At 40.0% G+C, this 20,379-nt stretch overlaps 1 protein-coding gene across 2 annotated transcripts in view; it reads right to left on the bottom strand.

The window, feature by feature from the left end:
• Window positions 1–1,121: 1,121 nt before the first annotated feature.
• Window positions 1,122–20,379, bottom strand: part of fgfrl1a (fibroblast growth factor receptor like 1a) — a 66,813-nt gene continuing 47,555 nt past the window's right edge. For both annotated transcript variants that reach the window (XM_026182139.1, XM_026182149.1), the window contains 5 exons: window positions 13,066–13,143; window positions 9,274–9,567; window positions 5,706–5,878; window positions 5,430–5,610; window positions 1,122–4,329 (listed from right to left, as the gene is read on the bottom strand). In XM_026182139.1, coding sequence (XP_026037924.1) covers window positions 3,908–4,329; window positions 5,430–5,610; window positions 5,706–5,878; window positions 9,274–9,567; window positions 13,066–13,143 — 1,148 coding nt within the window. In that variant the 3' untranslated portion in view covers window positions 1,122–3,907. The remainder of the gene's footprint in view (window positions 4,330–5,429; window positions 5,611–5,705; window positions 5,879–9,273; window positions 9,568–13,065; window positions 13,144–20,379) is intronic.

The raw sequence follows: 20,379 nt of genomic DNA, 5'->3' as shown, positions 1-20,379 counted from the left end.
CCTATCATACCGAACACCCCGCTCACTCTTTAATGAATCCAAGAAGTTAGAAAACAGTGTGTACACATCATCTAATCAGTTCTGGGTCAAGACGAGGAGTTCAAAATATTTTCTTTCTCTTTTATTTTAATGTCCATTCACTTGTAACTCTCTCCAAGAGAATATATTTAAATGTTTTTTGTTTGATAAGTAATTTGTAGATAAATTCATGACCTGAACTTAAATTAATTAATTAATCAAACGAAGTCAGCTCTCTGTATGGAATTACTATTAACTAAACTAAAAGTAAACTGATTTACTTTATAACATTAAAAATGGCTTATATGGCTGCATGTAATATGGAAATGATTTGGGTTTGGACCCACAGAAGATGAACCCCTGAATCTGCAGGTCATCATTCTCACCACTAAAGTTAAGGTTTGAGACTTCTCTGAATGCACCAAATCATATATTTCACATATTTTTGAGATTTGGCTGCGAGTGCAAAAGCTTCACCTCTCATTGTTTCAACCTTTTGCTTGTGAGGAACAAGAAAGCTGGCTTAAAGGCTGGGCGATGTTAATGCGCATCTGTGACTAGTGCTCAACAGAATTTTAAAAATGTTGCTTGCAGATACTAAAAAGTGTAAGCAGCAAGCTCTTTCAGAACTACACTGGACTCTCATAAACTAAGCGATGGAGCTGAACTGACTTTGTTCTCACATCCTGCCCTGTAGCCATTTCCACTCTTTAGCAATGCCCCATCCTTTCAGCAGTGTTTTCTGTCATCATCTTCCTCTTCGGGTGAGTCAGAGAGCAGAGAGACACTGCGCCTTCACACCCTCCATCTGCACGCAATACTTGTCTGTCTGTCATCCCTCCAGACAGACACGCTGACAGATGAAACGCTGGCTGCAGCTCGCACAGCCAAAGAGCTTTGACTATTTAGAGAAGGACATTCACTTAAAGACAGTCCCATGGTGCTGGAAGGTATTGTGCTGGACTAAATTGGAATCCCCGCCTGCATCTGTGTGACAGAAAATGGATGCAGCAGCACAGCCAGTGAATGCCTTTCAGTGCAGAAGTGAATCTTTAAGAACAAAAAGGCAAATCAGCCAGATTTTACTTTTTTTTAATGGCACCAATAACACGATTACAATAGGAGGAAATCATTTTAAAACTAAATGACAATAGACTGTACAACATTGTCAATATAAAGATTATCAATAAAATTTTGTATATTTTGTCAGCATGTATAAATACAGTATCTTACAAGGACATCAAAGTGGTATTTGCTACATAGCTTACATTATGACTAGAACACAGAATCAATTCATGCAGTATAATGCCCAATTATACGAAAATAAAAATAATAATAAAAAAAATGTCAAAAATAAAATAAATTAGAAGCACACTTTCTTTTTCTATCTTTAGCATTTACAACATTTCGTGGGCCAATGTGCTGCAAGAGCTTCTGTATGGTCCAAACCACTAAATCAACTAACATTGTCTATTATTTCAACACTAATGTCATTCCATGTACATACTAGTGGTGAGTGCACATATACACAGTCGGTCTGTTGGCAGTTGATTAGCTTTGATGCATATAACAAGTAACAGTGACAGAATGAAAGGTAACTGTTCCAATACAAGAAGAAAAAGAGTAAAGTTCACACATTTCAGGGTGAGCGTAACAGGAAAAAATGGAAGATTTCTCACGAGCAGGGAAGTGAGATCTTTCAAACGATGTTTTCTGTCAAAGAGGCATTTAAATGAACTCCCTTTTGCAATGTACAAAAAGTCTTTAAGTCTGTAAATAAGAGAGTGACCTTACTGCAAGAATGATGCAGGGTGTGGTGTTGCATGCTTGAGATATGCAGGCAGTCTGATGTATATAATGTAAAAGTACAATTACTCTGTAGATAACAGTATCAAATGTACTGAACTTCTTTTCTGCAGGTGACTTAAAATGAAAAAAGCAAGCAACCGGAGGCTTAACCAGCAGTTGGTTCTACATGCGTTCACTCAAAGCACCGCAGGCAACTAGTTCTTGGTGACACAGCCAGGCATACCAGTGAGTAATATAAAAATATACACAGGAGTAAAGTATCTCTATAAAAATATATTTGTACATTGTCATTCTTGAGATTAAAGATTTATGTGCAAAAATAAATTGAAGAACAAGCATTAAAGTTACCAGATGATTCCGATATATCATTTCCTTGTAAAGTTCTCGCTGTTGTATTTTGTTGAGCCCTAAGGAAGGATTGCAGAGAGAAATGTTGCTTTTATGCAGACTGGCGTGGCAAGCATAGAGTCTGATTCATATTCCACATGAAATTTCTACCCTTCTTTTTTTTATGTTTACGCTCTTCTGGACAGAGTCCCCCCACTGTTTCAACCCGACACATGGCTGAACGTGCCTCTCAGCGAGCACCATAATGTAAAACACCTGAAACCTAAATCTTATCTTAGCGTATCGGTTTACACAGTTTTATGAAGTGGTCAAATTCACGAGCAGACGCAGAGATGGATACCTGAGGAAAAAAGCAAAAGAGAGTCTGCTGAAACTTGCTGTGCGTTAATGTTTGCTGCAGCTGCTTTTCTTTGATGTTCTGTTCAGGGTAAATGTTTTTATTTCTGGTGGGTGCAGGTGAACATCCCTACACCAACCAGGAGCACTGAGGTATAAAAAGACATGCAGATAAATGTCATCCTTTGACTTGTGTGTGTGATTGCTGAGACTGCTTTAGTGAAGGCGGTTGAACCCTTTGCCAGGTGTTTTCAGTTAATCTACCCAATTAGGCCCCTGCCCAGGATAATTCAAAGATAAGTAATATAAGAACATAGCTAAGCCTACAAAGCGTGTTTTAATAGGAATGAAAAAGGTCTGACTCATTCAAACTTAAAAGTGGAAGAAAGGTTACAACTCAAACTCAGACTATTTCCTTTTCACGTTGATTGGGGGAGGCTTTATCAACCCCCCAAAAAGCACCTGTGTAGATGCACTATGCGTGTACAGTATGGCGACCTTTGCAAAATCAGAAAAAAATGAAATGAAATGAGGCAAAAAGGTGACGATGCAAAGCAGTAAAGAGATTTTCAGTGACAGAAGAGATCAGGAAGAGATCGAATGATTACTGCAATCGGTTTTCTGACCTTTCACCGCCTTGAATCAAATCTAAAGTCTAATGAACAAGACTTGCAAAGCATCCAGATAGCAGCTGGTGATTCAGCAGAGCGGCTGTCAGCCTGGAAGAAGAAAACAAAAGCAGCCCTAATCCATGCTGGGGTTGAGGATATAGTCGAGTTTGCCTTGATTTGTGTTTTTCATGGCTCAGTTGGGCTGACGCCTGAGATATGCTCTGAAATTAAGCTATTACATTACACACGAGCTACACTGCTCTTTATAGATTAACAGGAAATAGCCTGCCGAATACCACATAATCATTTATATACACAAGTAGCTATATTAGAAATCCTGTAGTAAAGAGAAAGTTTTTGTAATGTGACTGAGGAGGCTGTGTGGTTATGATAACGACATATAATGTTGTTTTAAGTTACCTTTAAACTGCTCACTTAATTGTGTCTTCAAATAGGACCTTTGAGCAAAAAAAGGAAAAAAAGTGACATCATAAAAAGTTTGAATAAAACAGATTTAGGGTTTTTCTTCCCCTCACAGAATGAACTGAATGCCAGGTTGATTAAAAATAAAAACCATATTTCTTTACATTCTTCATTGTTCTTTTCTTAAGTCTGTTCATGCACAAAATGTGGCTGCAGCAGAGTTGTATAATTCCAGGCTTTTGTACAGTCTTTGCATGTGCTTTCCTTGTCCTTTGCTCTGTACACCAGCAGTTAGTGTGGATTTTGATGGCTGGATTTAAGAGCCGAACGTGAAACACCAAAGCTTCCTACTAACCTCACTGCTAACACTGGTAATGAATGTGCTGATGCTGATGCACTTTCCCATCCACATGTGAATGTGTGTGTGTATGTATGTCTGTGTAGATCTTTGGGTAGATTTTGGGAGCCAATCCGCTGCCTCCCTGAGCCAGGAGGAGCTGCTGGTGGGCAACGTAGTCCTCGTACGAAAGACAGTCTTTATCCCCGCTGGCTGGCGGAGGAGAGACCGTTGGGCAGGTTCGGTCACGACTGGCCACGGGCAGACGCTGAGCAGAAGGGAGAGCAGAAGACGATGAAGAAGAGGAGCAGGTGCGTTTTAACTGGCAGAACCAGAGAAGGGCAGCGCCTAAGATGAAGGCGACGCATGCTGGTACTCCGATAATCACAGGCCAGGGGAGACTTGGAGATAACGGTAAAGGAACTGAGTTGGGGGGAGGCTTCCGATCTGCAGCGGAGAGAAAATAAGAGCATTAATGACAAGTGGAAATAAGACATGCTACATGAGTCATGGTGACTAACTTTACAATACTTTTTTGCTGTAAGCTAGCATGTTGTTAAATAAAGGTGGCATTAGAGACAGAGGTTTGTAAGAAAGGAGGTTAGCTAAGCAGATTGTAGCTAGGGATTCATCTGAAATGTGGATGTCAGTTTGAAGCTGAATCAAAAGCTTGAATAATTTTGATTTATGAGGCCAGTTTATTCAATTCAATTCAAACATCAATTGGCTCAATAGCAAAGGGCAGACTGAAAGTATTTCACTTCTGGTACAGCAACAGTAAACAGTAGCCAAGTGAGCTGAAAACACTGTGAAGCTCAAACAATGAGGCTTAACATTTGCCGGGAAGCTTTTTAGTGCATGTACGATAAGATAACGAGTTGTGGTCAAGTGTGTGGTAAGAACTGATGCGAAGAGCAGAGAAGAGCAGAAACGAATCGCACTGGGCTGAAATGCAATGAGTGAGGTAAATCGCATAAACCGTCTGTTTTATTTATATTTGAATCTTATTAGTCTTGGTCTCGGGCGCCACGGTGCTCCAGCGGTTAGTACGGTCGCCTCATAGCAGGAAGGTCCTGGGTTTTAATCCAGTCTGGGGTCTTTCTGTGTTTGAGTTTTGAATTTGCGTGTTCTCTCCGGGTACTTCTGCTTCCTCCCACAGTCTTAAGACATGCATGGGCTTAAGTTATTTGGTGATTCTAAACTGGTTTTAAGAGTGAGTGGTTGTGACAGACTGAAGATCTGTCCAGGGTGTACCCTGCTCCTTTCTGGGATAGGCTCCAGCCCCCTACCCTTTATGGTCTGCTCCACATAAAGAATGGTTAGCAGTAAGGAGTATAAATGAATAATTAACACTTGTATGGATCGGTTCTTGGTATCCACAGTTACAGTTATCTGTGCCTCTATTGGAAGAAAGAAAGAGCATACATCTGGAATAAGAGCCACAGATTTCTGCTCACATAAGAACTTTTAGGTGAAGTTCTTGTGGCTTTGTAAACTATAAGATCTAATAATTCTGTCTCTGCAGGCAGCACGTTTCTTCCTCTGACCTGGAAGCACAGTGAGGTAGGCACTCCTGAAGCTGTAGCCCATAGTGTTGGCTCCCATGCAGATATACATGCCGGCATCTTCCTCCTTGGCTCTGGTTATCAGAAGCTTGTTGAGGTATGATCCATCAGGGCGTGACCAAACGTCTCCTGGAGGCAGGACCACAAAGTGATAGTCTCCAACCTTGGAAAAAACATCAATACACACCTCAAAGTTAAAAAAGAATTCAGTCTAATGAATAATGCTGCTAATTTGCTTCAGAAAAGGTTTTTTTGTACCTCTATGGTGGAGTTAAATTTGTTTTCATCACCAGGTTCGACTCTTTTAAGCCACTGGATAACTGGCTTGACGTCACTGCGGACTTTACACTGAAAAGACGTGGTTCCCCCATAATCCACGGTGGTGTTGACAGGGTGAGTACCTGTCAGGATGGGTTTAGAGTTGGTACGTTCTGAAGAAAGAGACAAAATAGACAAACGTGCAGAAACATAAACAGAAACTATTTTTAATGTTGTATTCTTCAAACTACAAAAATGTGAAAAATGAAATGGTTTGATTATTTTATTTTCTAATTGTCTGCTTTATTAAGAATTAAACGAGGAGGTATACACTTGTAATCAATTTATTTGGAGTAAATTACACCAGAGAGAGTAATAATTTAGGTAAAGAGGATTATTTGCTGTATTCACCTTCCCCTGCATCATCCCTGTCTGCTAAAGACATGCAAACAGATCATTTATCTGTAGCTCTTGTTTCTTCTTTATCAATTCACACAGCTGATAAAAAGAGGCCTTGCAGAGATACTTAATCATCTCCTTTCCGTTATCTGTTAATCTGAGAGCAACAGAAGCCTGAGTGAGAAAGGCTTTTTGGTTGGTGGATTACAGGATTAATTAATGAAAGAAAACCAGCTTTCAAACTTAGCTTAATTTCTACGTGGTGGTGATGATATGGAAACCTTTTCTTTGTATCTGATAAAGAGTTCAAAGAATACATTTTCCCCTTGTAAACAGCAGTGCTAGCTTAATTTTCATGGTGCTGGTATAGACTTTAAAAATGTTAATGTAACAGAAACAAGCCCTGAGAAAGCTGAGGTTAATTCCATTTAAATACAGAGGGGTTGTCATACAGCTGAAAATTCACCTCCGAGCACAATTTATGCTCCTGCTATAGCGTCTTGCATCTCCACTCACAGGCTATACATGATTTTTAAAAGCTTTATTGGGTTTCTGACCCTGTGTCTCTTTTTTTCTAGTTCTCTTTCTAACAGCTGGGAATGACGGACAGTTGGATGAATCTCAGCCGATAGAGAAAACGTCACATCTGACACAAGCAAGCAGCGGCTTGATTTACTTTCTTTTTATTTTATGTGCGCTTGTGTGTGTGAGACTACAGCTGTGGTTTAATATAGAACAGATGTGTGAAGTGGAGTGAGAGTGTAGAGAGCTAGTTTGAGCTTCTCAACAGAGCTATAACATTTGGTTACACGCAGTTGAGTGGACACACGGACAAAACCGACACCATCTCTCCACCAAACAGGTCAACACTAAGTCGATCGATCTTCCAACACAACCTAATACGGCACAAAACACCCACAAGTCGCCATAACACACATTCGACCCTCAACAGTAACAAGACTCTTTTTAAAAAGCGGATCACACTGCAGCCTGAAAAGCCCGCTGAACATTTCTAACCTGTTGGACCGATGTTTACAGACAACACTAGTGGGGGTAGGGCTGCCACAAACTATTATTTTGATAATCGACTAGTCACCGATTATTTTTGCGATTAGTCGACTAATCAGATCATCATCCATTGGACATAAAACATACAGCTTATTGCACCAGCATTCATCTGCTCTTATATAACTATCATTAGCTTACAGCTGTAAGTGTTTAAGGTCTGTGCTAACTAAAAATAAAGAAAAGATGATAGTTTATTACATTTTAATGAAATTTGCAGATTGTTTCGGTGAAGTTTAATAAACTCCTTGCTATCTAAAATATAACAGGACACCGGAATATATTCTCCAGCATCTCACACTTCTGATAATCAGTTGTCTGCTTGATGTTTATTCAGCTGTGCAAAAACTAACTTTAATCTCAGCCAAACCGATTTACTCAGGAACAAATAAAATACGAAAAAAAGCCAAACAATAACATTTTTAAGTTATCTAACTCCAGTAGCGACAGACGGCGGTGGGTTTGAAAACGATTTGCCGGGAGTCCGGTGTTCTCACGGCTCTACTGAGCTAGCTATCGAGCTAGTGGGTAACAGACGTCTCCGACAACGTCCGAGCGCTTTTGAAAATATGCGGTGTCTTGATAAACTGAGCAGATATTTGAGGTTTACACAGCTACATTCTCGCCTGAAAATATGTTAAACGTTTATTTTGTGACCCAAAAAGAATAATAAGAGTAATATTAAAACTAACCAGCTGCCGCCATTGTTGGAAACTGAGCTGGGCTGCGCTATGAATTCTGGGACAGCTTCTTCTTCTCCTTCGGGGTTAAACGGCAGCTGGCATCCTTGTACATGCAGTGCTGCCATCTTCTGTTTCAGTCCGTTATTACACTCTTAAACCCTACTACTCATTCCTGCATCTTTTGTGATCTTACAAAGCTTCAAACGACACGTCGACTTTTAAATCAGTCGTCGACGATTTTGATAGTCGACGTAATCGTGACTAGTCGACTAATCGTGGCAGCCCTAAGTGGGGGATCAATAAAAGCTGCTGAAAGAAGACTTATAAATAACCTTCTATTCTTAGTGATAAGCCAGAACCTTCTCAATTATGAGCACTTTTTATCCTGTAAAATATAAATGTTTGTCAGCACAAGTTAACAGTCATCAATTACAGCATAATTGTAAGCGAAATCTGCTAATGACTACCATCTTAATGTCATTCTCTCTTTCAATAAAGCCTGTATGTGAGCATGAGCGGTTGCTTCCTGGCAGCAGACTCTTTGACAACAAATCATTTAAATGGCTGAAAAGTTAATTATAGTGATTTTGATCACATGCTCTTAGACATCCTGCATAATCACTGTACCGTGAGTAAGACTGGAAACAAAACCCATTTCAAACCCTGCTATTTTGTCACGCCGGCCCTTCAGTAAAACGATGATGTGTACAGCATAATGTGTATTATTGTTTCAGTGAGAGACATTCCTACTGGTCTATAATATAACAGCAGGAATGCTAAAATACTTGCACGCCACATTCCCCCAAAATTTGCTTTTTGATGTGTCACAGCATGAGATGACCACATATAGCCATATATAACGCATACACTGAACATTTCACGAGCATGCTTCTGAATGGGAGGCGGAGCCTTAATCGCTTTACCTGTAGAAGCACCTCCCAGAAGGAGACACCTTGTTTCTAGCTTTCTAACTAGGTTTAAAGGTTTCTTTTTAAATAAAACTCCCAGTTAGGGCTGGCTCCGGTCACTCTGAGCCCCCCTTTAGTTGTGCTGTTTCACATTCATTCAGGGTGATGGGGTGTCTGTTGCTCCTAATAGCATTATCTCTATTTCTGATGAAGCCTTTGAAATTTCCAGAAAAAGCTTGAGTGTGGCCCTCAGGTTACCATTGTTTAGCATTACATACTAACTGGCAGTAAGGACTTGTGATGAGTTATTTACTAGCCCTGTTTATACTGTAATAGTATTCTGACCTTTGAGGAAGGTCTCTGCTATTTTAAGAAGGATGATAGTACATTTTGAAAATACTCCCTGACGTCAGGCTTCAGCTAATGGCTACCAAAGTTGAAAATGTGGTTCAGCATCACCTGATAACCTGAGCTAATCTATACTCTATACGAGACCAAGCATTGGTGACTTACGTATGACTTCCACTTTGTAGGTGGCGTTGATCTCTCCCGCTCTGTTGGAGACGTGGCAGGTGTACTTCCCGCTGTGCTCCGGCGTCAGATTCTTCAGACTCAGAGTCCATCTCTTCTTCTTCCCTTCCCCTCTTGCTCCATCTTCCTCGTCTACCAGTGGCCTGTTGTCCTTCAACCAGACAATGTCAGGGCGAGGATTACCGCTTGCCGTGCACTTCAGCCGCACAGAGCTGCCTACTGGGCGCGCGATGACGCGTTTCCTCATCTTTGCTGGCTGAGTGAAACGTGGACGAACTGCAAGAGTAAAGAGAAGGAAAAAAAATGCTCATTAATTAGAGAAAGAAAATAAAGCTTGATTTGAAACCACTCAAAAACATACAGAAACAAACACTTCATTTCTCTCTCTTAGTCAGCTGCAGGTGGGAAAAACGGTCTGATGCAAATTAAATTGTTAGTCGTAAATAGTTTACAGAGTCAATTTACAGATCTTGTTGCTTCGACCAGTAAAACATTCCTGAACTCATAACAATTTCAGTTATGCTACCTGACAGTTTGTGTTACATGTTTGTGTTACAGTTACATGTTTATTATTTATTATTCCCCCCCCCCCACATTCTTTGACGAATAACTGCAAAATGCCATCTCTGGATAATTAATCCCTCCACGGGGCTGTTAAAAACCTTTTATTATTACAAATGTTTGGGATTACAGATTCATTTTATGTCCCTCCAACTGCCAGAGCTTGTTCATAATCATAAATTATGCACCATGAAATCACCTGCTTTGCTGTTAACAAAATTTAACTGAGCGAGGACTGAGACTTGGTGAGTGATGTACAGTTTTTGCAGTGCGAGGAGCGTAAAGCAGACTGAAGTCATTTCTGCGGGCAGTGCCAGGAATTCCATGTTGTGCTGTAACAACATATGGCAACGTGCCTCTTGGTATATACAGTGTAATTTGCTGTAATAAACCCTAATTGTTTTGTTTAAGAAAAAAACTTGAATCGCTTCCTCTTCTCCCTGACACAGAAGACTTACATCACTGAAAACACACACATTTTCCACTGATCCACATTGGTACCCCTCTCCTGCTCATAAAAAGGCCATGCATTGGACTTGAAATCAAGCGTCCATGGGAACTGCTTTCTAAAAACCAGAAAGCAGCTATACAAGAGCGAAGCATCACTTTAAATACTCGGTTGTTATTGCACAAGTCATAAAAAGCTAGACAGTGACCTAGCATCACACCGAACAGCCATTCATTCCATGCATAAAGCTATTCAAACATCCACATCCTTCTACCGAATGCAAGAATTAACTCCATTTAGTACCACAAATATTTCATTGCTGAACAATACCTCAGTCTAGTCTATTCATACATACACATCGTATTTAAAAAGCATAACAATCAGTGAAAACAGATCAAAGAGGTAAAGAAAAACCTAAGCAGTAGACAGGAGAGGAAATCACTCACAGGAGCGCTTGATTTTACAGCCCTCATATTTTAGCCACAGCAGATAGCCATCAACCGGGAAGGTAAATCACCCTGAAACTAGTGCAGTTTCATCTCTTTCTTTAGACACAGTTATTATTCTAGCTCTGGATAAACAAACAGGGAGAAGAGTTATGTGATGGGTTTGTGCGCTCAAATTAGGAGATTTCAGTACAGCTGCATTACTCAGTGGAAACACAGCTCTCTGCCGACAGGCCTGAAGCTGGGCAGGATAACAAAACAAACATACCGGAAAGGCTTTTAAGTCTCACCTCTGTGCACCCTGAGTCTGAGAAAAGCTACCGGACCACAGCTGAGCTGTGACGAGACAGAGTCAACATATCTAACAAAGAGCGAGGAAAGAAAGTAGCCTGGATGAGACAATGATTCATAGTTTAATGTACAGCTTTGATGGGTACACAAATTCAACCGGTGCATGTGTTTAGACTGAAAATAACTGGTAAGTCTGGGAAAGAGCCAAAACAAAGTTTAGTTGAACTAGACTGGACAAAGATGAGACTGGAAAATGAATAGAATACGGCGAGGTGTAATGGAAATAAACTGATTTATACTGTCTAAGATGAACCAAATCAAACACAAGTTAAGAGGAAAACAGATGAAAGGCAAAAAAGTGAAGTTCATATTAAGGTTAGCAGCTTCAGAAGACTGATCGATTGCCAAGAACAGACAAATAAAACTTGAAGTGATAGTTAGAAAAAACAACGATAAAGAGACCGAGTTAAAACAATAAAAAGCAAAGGTAAAAGAGAGGGCACGTGAACAAGCCGAAGAAAAAAACACAGAGGCGAGAGAAGCAAGGGCGAACAAAAAAAGCCACGATCGAGAGAGGGGAGAAGGTGAGAGCCAGAGTGAGCAAAAGGGCAGGCTTGTTCTGGGTCTCGGGGGCCACTTCAGCGCCACACTTCACAGTGTAAAAATACTGCTGACCCTCCGACTGACTGCCTTTGATCAGGCGGTGTGCCAGAGACCAAAAGTAGGAGCGCCACGGTGGGACAGAGCGTGCGTGCGAGGGACAGAAAGAGCCGTATGAAATCCAGCACGGATTTTAGATGCTATACTGAGATAGACGAGATAATTCCCAACGCGAGTAGTTCTGGTGAGGTTCTGTGGAGGGTTAAAATAAGTTAGGGTTAAGATTTAAGTAAAGATTTAGGTTAAGAATTGGACTTCAGGACTAATAAGACTAATAATACCAACTAGATTCTTAAATAAAGAAAAGTAAGGACAAATTTGTTCAAAAGAATAAAAAAACCACAATTTTTATCTTATATAAAGATTAAATTTAGTTAGATCTACTGGCTGCCTCCAACTGATTCCTGTTGAAAAACTAGAAATCTGTTTTTTAACAAAAATGATTATGAGCTCAATTTTATAAGGTTTTTATAAGTTTATGAGGTGTTAATAAAACTTTTTGGATTCTGATTGACAGCTTATTGAAAGTTAGTTTGAACACTACTCTCCTCGGATTCTTTAATTGAACTAACACACTTTCTTGCCTGTTGTTTCTTCTCCCAGTAAAAAGTCAGTACGTATGATAGATGACAGCCTAGTATCAGTGTATCCAGTAATATTTAATTGATTTATTTTGATACCATTCTTTTTATGTCTGAAAATAACTCTCCGGTGTTTCCACTATCTTCACTTTTCATTTAACTCTGGAAAAAAAAGGTTACAAGCGTAATACCATATATGGTGTAACTGTTGTGTTAGTGCATGCACTTAAGATGATTTATCATTCAGTTTAGATAATATGCCATAAAAGGTCCTGTAAACACAGAGCAAGAATTTATGTTGATGTTTATATATAAACGTATGTTTGGTTGCTTAAATGACCACAGAAGAGAAACAGAAGTGCAGCAGAAGTGTGTCTGAACTGACAGAGCAAAAAGAAAGAGGTGAAGGTGAGAGAGTTTGATGAAGTGATAACAACAAGTAAAGAAAGAAGGGTTAAGCTACATGACAAGTGGGTCCAGGAACACTTGGGAGGGGGGAAAGGAAGGAATGCGTCCGCCCAAATCACACCTCACACAAATAGACTGCTCTCCACTCTGTCAGAGCCAATTACTTGCACAAACAGCCACCCCGATGTGTGCCCGCGCGTATTTGTGTGTCTGTGTGTGGGCAGAAACCCTCATCATTTCCCCTCCTGACAGTGTGCAAGGTGTTTATTGCACAATCGGCTACTGTATGCTGTCTCAGGTTTCACTTCTAAGCTTGTTTCTCATTTTCAAATGTTTATATCTCGATAGTGATGAGAACCGAGAAGTCACGAGTGCTTACCCAGTTTCCCGGCAAGCTCTGGGGCATGTTCAGAATCACTGTGGGCTGGTCCTGCTCCATTTCTTGAACTGGAATCATCTGGTGAGGGAAAAAGAGAGACAGGAAGACAAGAGGTGGGATTTGAGGATTGACCCTAAATTAAAAAACAAAACAAAAAAACAACAATAGCTGAAATTACTTGTTTTTAAAGTTACTATTTTAAACAGCCCACTTGTACAGCTTAAGTAAAATAAACATCTTTCTGAATGCAAAAGTGGAGGTTTTATTTTATCGGTGTCTGACTGCTGTTTTTACATGCTACAGCTGCACTAAAGGACCAGTGTTTCAATGTAAAATCAATTCAGTTCAATTGAATTAAAATGTACTTATATAGTCACCTCAGTCACCTCAAGGCGCTACATACTGTAAGGTAAAAGCCCTACAATAATATAGAGAAAACCCCAAAAAACAGAGAACCACCTATGAGCAAGCATTTGGCAACAGTGGGAAGGAAAAACTCAATTTTAACAGGAAGACGCCCTCAAACCAGTCTCAGGCAGGCAGCCATCTGCCATGACTGACTGGGGTGAGGGGGGACAGAACAAAAAACACACTATGAAAGAGAGTCACAGATTAATAATAACTAAATCAAGATTATTTGCTCGATTCCTGCAAATTACAATCAGAGGACTGTTTTATCTCCTAACAGCTGGAAGGAGAAATACAGAAGCATCATTGTTTTCACTCTAGATATGCAGGTTTTTAAGTGAGATCTCTGCAGCAATAAAAGTCGTAAAACAATCCTAGAAATGATGAAGGGCAGGTAAATTCAAGTTAAATGTGTAAAAGCTTCTTGAGAGCCAAGCAAGAGTAATTTCAGTCAAAGCAATATTTAGAGAACAATTATTTTACAGTATACTGTGAAGTCTGGCTTTCACAAACGTATTTTCCAGCCAGTGTTCTGCTCTCCACCGTGTAATTTTAAACCGCTCAGCCGTGAATCACCACCATATACTCGTTAAATGAGGAAACCAAATGATAAACAATATGATTCAGTAAGTTAGTGCATTTACCAGCAATGAAAGCCTTGACATTAATGCTACTCCCCTACCATGCTTACCCAAGGCCCTGCAGTTTTTAAACCCTGACTCACGTCTCTGAGAAACCGTGGTCTTAAATTTGGTCCTTCAACTTTGTAGCAAAGGGAAAATTTCCCCTTGGTGAAAAATGAAATGGAACAAGCTTTTCTCTTCATACAATGTGTTCAATCACACACTACAGTATCACACTGCTTTAATGCTGCTGTATCAGGTTCCCTCTCTCTCCACGTCTTCCTCCAATGATTATCAAAAAGACACAAACATCTGTCTGAACCTTTATGCAAGGGAAAGCTTCAAGATAGAGTCATTGCATCCAAAAGGGGCCTTTAAAGGGGATGGCAGGGAGCTGGGAGGTCTGATACAGTCCAATATCAGGTCTGTCAGAATACATGTGGGGGTTGTACGTGGTTTGCTTGGCTTGAACCTGAAACTTCAACCAACACCTGATGCTGGTTATGAAAGGAATAGAAAAGGGAACCAAACAGCCTTGGACCACCTGCAGAACGTGTGTGTATCTGTGTGTGATGTTTATTGTGCATGCTGGTCTATACCATTTTTGGGGATTTTAGAAGACCACCTGAAAGCTTAGAGTGTTTAATGCAGCGCCAAATGTCTTTAAAGCATCACTTTTTGTATGATGGAACAAAAAACACATGAAATGCAAATACAAGACATGACCTGCATCTTCTGGGTTGGTATTAATAGTATACTGGGAGTCCACGTGGTGGGGCTCCTGTCTCTATGGGTGTGTGTGCGTGTGTGATATGAATTTCTCCGTGGGTGTGTCAGTGCATGTGTAGATGTGTGTGTTCTAGCATTATTTAGCTAAATGGTAACTTGAGGTGCCGGTATTCCTGTCAAACCTCACTCCTCCTTCCCTCTTTCGGACTCCCCCTTCATCTCTCCCTCCTGCCACACGCACGGCTAGTTCTGAGAAAAGGCAGGGTGTTTGAAGCTGAGCGGCAAGGGGGTCTAATCTAAAGGGGGAACGTGGTTTAGCACTCTTACCAGAAAGCAAACCCTCCCATCGCCATCTCCTGCAGACCCACTCACAGATGAAGGCTTTAAAAACCTTCAACTGTCCATACGGCACAGCCAAACAGAATATCCAAAGTACTTAAGTGACCATATATTTCTTTAAAAACTACAAAAAATGAATGATTATGTTGCGTGATTAAAAGATTGTGGCTTGTCGGTGACTTAGTCATTAAAACCTTGGAAATATTTATTACCTGTAATTCAAAACTGTGATGACATTTAAGATGAACTTGTTCTTCAGAGATGCAAAAAAAGGTCTAAATGTCTCCAATTTCTCTTTTCTACTAGCACCTCAGCTCAACTTGACTCGACTGGTCATTTTCCATTGCAGATGAGTCCCAAGATGCCATTTGTATGTGACACAACCACAACACAGCAATGGAGGACATTGAGGCGATGGTATACCTGCTGCTAAACCCATAGTAAACGTCTGTATTTTGTCATTGGATCACAGCGTTGTCATTGCTGGGTTTCAAAAATGGCCGATGTAATTCTTTCGAAGAACTCTCATGACTCATGCAGTCACTCTCTGGCCAATCAGTGGCATGCAGTTTGTTCACGTCACATTTTCAATTCAACTCACTTGGAACTACTGGTACCAGGTCCTTTTTAGAGACTACTAAAAAGGACCTGGTACCAGGTTCTACTACTTAAACAAAGCTACTAGAAATACTTCTATAAATACAAGATGCTTGTAGACGGCTTCGACTGAGAGACTCTGAGACAAAAGAACAAACCAAGACTCAACTGCACTAAATATTGTTCATGTTTTGAATGTGACTGAATGAGATTTGCAGTCTTCTTGCCCTTTAGTGAGTAAAAATACATATTTCAGTGTGAAATCTGCAATCTGTCAGCACGTTCAACAACCAGGCTTTCAAACGGTTTCTGCCAGCGGAGCCAGTTTCATACCTTTCTTCAGCTCGGTTACATGAGTGCAGGGCTGTGGGGGCAGACTTAACGTTTTGCTGTTTGTTTCAAGTTGAACACACACATAGTCGAAAATATACCCTCCCTGCTTCAGCTGCTTTTAATAAACAAAATGCTTTCTTCTGATCTTGTTCCACCTTCTAATGTTCGGCCAGATACGTTGCCTGGTGCTGACAACAGCTAATACACACACACACACGACACACACACACGGACACACACACACACACACATGAAGACCAGTGTGTAAGGACTGCCAACAATGAAATATTCAGAAACAGCAAAGATGAGGATGATGAGGGTCTAGTGGTGAATAACAAAATGTTGGACATTGGCCAAACTAACTTCATACTCATTGCATACAGATGCTTGTTCGTGATTCCTTGGTATCACCTTTGAATGCACCAAGTGTCCCTTTAGCATAATGTTTCCACTACTAGTGAGGTATATGGTAGAAAAACAGGTTAAAAAGAGTCTGGAAAGTACAAAAAACTATGGTTAAAAACCACAATTAAACCAACACTGCACAATAAAACAAGAAACAAGAAAAGGTTTGACTTTGGCCCTACCTTTTGTATTTTCCATCTGTTTTTGGGCCACATGTTTCTGGTCAGTGTCAAATTATAACATCATGTACATAATATCTTTGTGCTTGTCTCTGCTGTATCATTGTGAAGATTTATAGTCCTTGAAGAAGATGTGCAAGGACTTTATTTCTGTGTCTGTACAGGCAGTGGATACAAATCCATATTTTCCACTGAAAGTATGCAGTTTGCTACCTGTTGTGAAGTGCCATAATTGTAAAAACATGTGCGCTTGTAGCTTCTGATGTGCAAATCCACAATGAGTATAAAATTTATGGTCGCGCTCCTTTAAATATTCCTGCCTGGCTCTGAACTGAACATTCACTCCTTCCTCTTTCTTGTGCTTTGCATCTCTTTTTCATTTTCCGCCTCTTTGCTTCTTTGTTTCTTTTTATTCATCTTTGTCTAAATCTACATCTACAGGGGGGAAATGGTTCAACAGCGTGCTACATTTCACACTTTAACCGGCCGCATACCCCTCTGAGAGTGTGTGTATTTGTATAACCTCTTCTTGTATTTGCTTTCATGTCTTTAGAGAAAAGGCAGCAATTGTACATGAGCACGCTCAGAAATATGACTCCCACAGTCCAGTGTGTGTATGTATCTACGAGTGTGTCCAGGGGGCAGTGTTTTCCTAAAGGGTCATGTCCTTCCACGTTTTAATAGAGAGACATTGGATATGTGGACAGAACCTCCGTGCGTGCGATTAAGCTGATGTGTGTGCATGTCTGAGGGAGAGAAAATGGTAAATGGTAAATGGCCTGTATTTATATAGCGCTTTACTAGTCCCTAAGGACCCCAAAGCGCTTTACATATCCAGTCATCCACCCATTCACACACTGGTGATGGCAAGCTACATTGTAGCCACAGCCGCCCTGGGGCGCACTGACGGAGGCGACAGAGAAAAGGATGTTTCTAGGTCAGCCTCTGCTGACCGCTGGTTGTTGCAGCTTCAGGGCCAAAACCAGCAGTCCTGATGTGAGTTTGTGTGTCTGACAAACCCTGTAAACCACTGTTAGTCCTCTAAAATTGACCATCGTCATAGTTTCAGGCTTCATGCAGCCACAGCTTTCTTCACTAACTTGTTTGACTTCTTATTTCAGACAGGAGCTACCACAAGCAAAGGCATTTTACACAACACTGAAAGGAGAACCATTGTTCAGTTAAACCTTCATCCAAGGAGGACTTAGTTTCACTTAAGCTCCCTTTAAATATTGTAGAGCAGCGGTCCTCGGACCGGTACGTGAGTCGTTTGGTACTGGGCCGCGAGAGTTGAGGCCCAAGTCTGAAATGTCTGGTTTTCAGGGTTTTCATCGGTTTTCAGCGTTATTTTGTTATTACTTTTATCGTTAACTCGGTTTTCTTGGGTCTTTTCACGTGTGTTATGAATAAATCTTCTTTTTTTCTGTACCGGTACTAGTTTTATTTTGTTGTATTTATCCGCGACACCTTAAAGGCTGGTCCGTGAAAATATTGTCGGGCATCAACCGGTCCGTGGCGCAAAAAAGGCTGGGGTCGCCGCTGTTGTAGAGGGTTGCAGTTTTGACCAAAGCTGGATCTAAACCACAGTGCATGCTGTGCAAATGATCAGAGAGGCCACAAAATAACCTTAAAACATTACACAGATTACATTTTCATTTTAAAGAAGAAGCTAAATCAGCAGTAATTATTAACTGTTTACCTTGAAATAATATTTAATATTTGTAGCTTTCAATCATATTTTAAAGTTTTGAACATATTATTGAATTAGATATAGATATTATTCTTTTCAACAGATGTAGTTTGACAAGCTAAAACTTTCTGTTTTCAGTCAGACTTTATTCATTTTATTAAGAAAACCTGTCTCTATTCTGTATGTGATGGCTGTACAAAAAGACCATTCCCCAATCCCCTGAGTTAATAATAGCACAGCTTTACTGAAAGCTCTGTTATAGTTTCCTTTGATTTCCTTTTTTTTGAGCATGCTTTGTTGTTTGGCAGTAGACTGGCGACCAGTTCAGGGTGTACCCTGGAAAAGGCTCCAGCTCCCCAGGAACGCTGAATTGAATAAGCAGAAGAAAATAGATGGAAGGAATTTGTTGTTCTCAATGACTGATTACTTTCGCTTCTACTTGGTGTTCATTATTATGAACCTGCAGTCAAGACCGCAGTGCCTAGAAATCTGGATGAGAAGTTCAAAATATTTTAGTTTTAAAGACTCATTAAGCCCAAATACTACATTTTGCATTGCAATTCATCTCATCTACCAATAATAAGCAATAATATAATATGCTAAAAATATTCAACTACAGCCTTTACATGCACATGACCACTGGGTTGCTTTTAGTTTATCAGTGGTGAAAAAGCACCTGTGCACATTCTGACCTTCAACTAGGCCGAGCAGGGCACCTATTTATTATTTATGTGACTGATTTAATCTAATAATGGCCACAAGATGGGCTGATGGCATTTAAAGTGGACAGTATTACAATAATATTTAAAAAAGAAACCTGGGTAAGAGGGTGAAATTGCAGTCTAAAAAAAGAACTGAATGTTTGACAATGTTAAATCCCATTTTTTCAGTACAGTTGTGTTAGCATACATCTTCCTCCAAACCCATCTTTTATAAGAGCCAGCAGAATAAACAACATTTGTCCTTCGGCAGCTGTTTGGCCTGTCAGTGCTCTGACCCTCTACCTAAACACACTATCATTATAATTCAATCAGTTCAATGAGACTCTGGAAACAATGAAACCACATGTTGTGGGTTTCTGTCTTTTGTTATAAGCCTACTATTGTGGGAGATGGAATAACACCAAAGGTTACACACATTTTTGAAACTTAAATGGCAAAGAGAGAAACATCCAAAACTTCTCTTTTTACATCCGTCTGTTTCTTTTTCACAAAGTATTACACCATAGCATCTCGAGCCTACGTTCCAAACATACTTTTCTCTCCAGCAACATTGTTTTTCAGAATATTTATGCATAGTCTGTTGCAACTCTACACCAAAGTGATTATAATAAATGGTTAGATATACACAGTGTAGCTCTAGATAAATATAGGACTGTGGACAGATTCTGCAGTATGGCTTGTGTTTAATATGTAAATAGCAGCTCATGTAATCCTCTAAGTGTGTGGGAACAAACAAAAGCCTCATCAAACACATGGCTATAAATATGAAAGTGTCAATAAAAATAAAATAATGAGTGAAAAGCCCGAGTTTAGGTCTATAACACACAGCACCTAGAGCAGGGTTGATATTTTGACAAAACATTTCTTCTTATAGTCCTCTTTCACTTTTGTGTGGCTCATTGAAAACTGTGCAAACTTGACTCTTTGAACTCCACGACCCATATCTGCAAACGTAACAAAATGCCAGTAACTGCCTGCACCGAACGACTAATGTTTTTCAGTCTAGTATTCCCCCGGTCAGTTATTTACTTGGTGTTTAAGTATAATAATGTTTAGAGTTGACTGAGAGTCAATCAGCACACACATCTGATCGAGCCCACTTGTCAAATGTGAAGAAAATAGACAAAACAATAAACTGGATTCAGTGTAATCGCAGATAATCTGATGACATTTGTTTTCTCCAAATCAGATTTTTCCGGTTTAAAAGTTTAAAGATGAAGCGATAATAAAATAATGATCAGATCTTATCCAGCAAGTTTTAACTAAACTTCTGTTACCTTTCCATCAAC

The sequence above is a fragment of the Astatotilapia calliptera genome, chromosome 2 (assembly GCF_900246225.1).
Source record: "Astatotilapia calliptera chromosome 2, fAstCal1.2, whole genome shotgun sequence".
Lineage (NCBI taxonomy): Eukaryota > Metazoa > Chordata > Actinopteri > Cichliformes > Cichlidae > Astatotilapia > Astatotilapia calliptera.
This window is presented reverse-complemented; position numbering and strand designations above follow the sequence as displayed.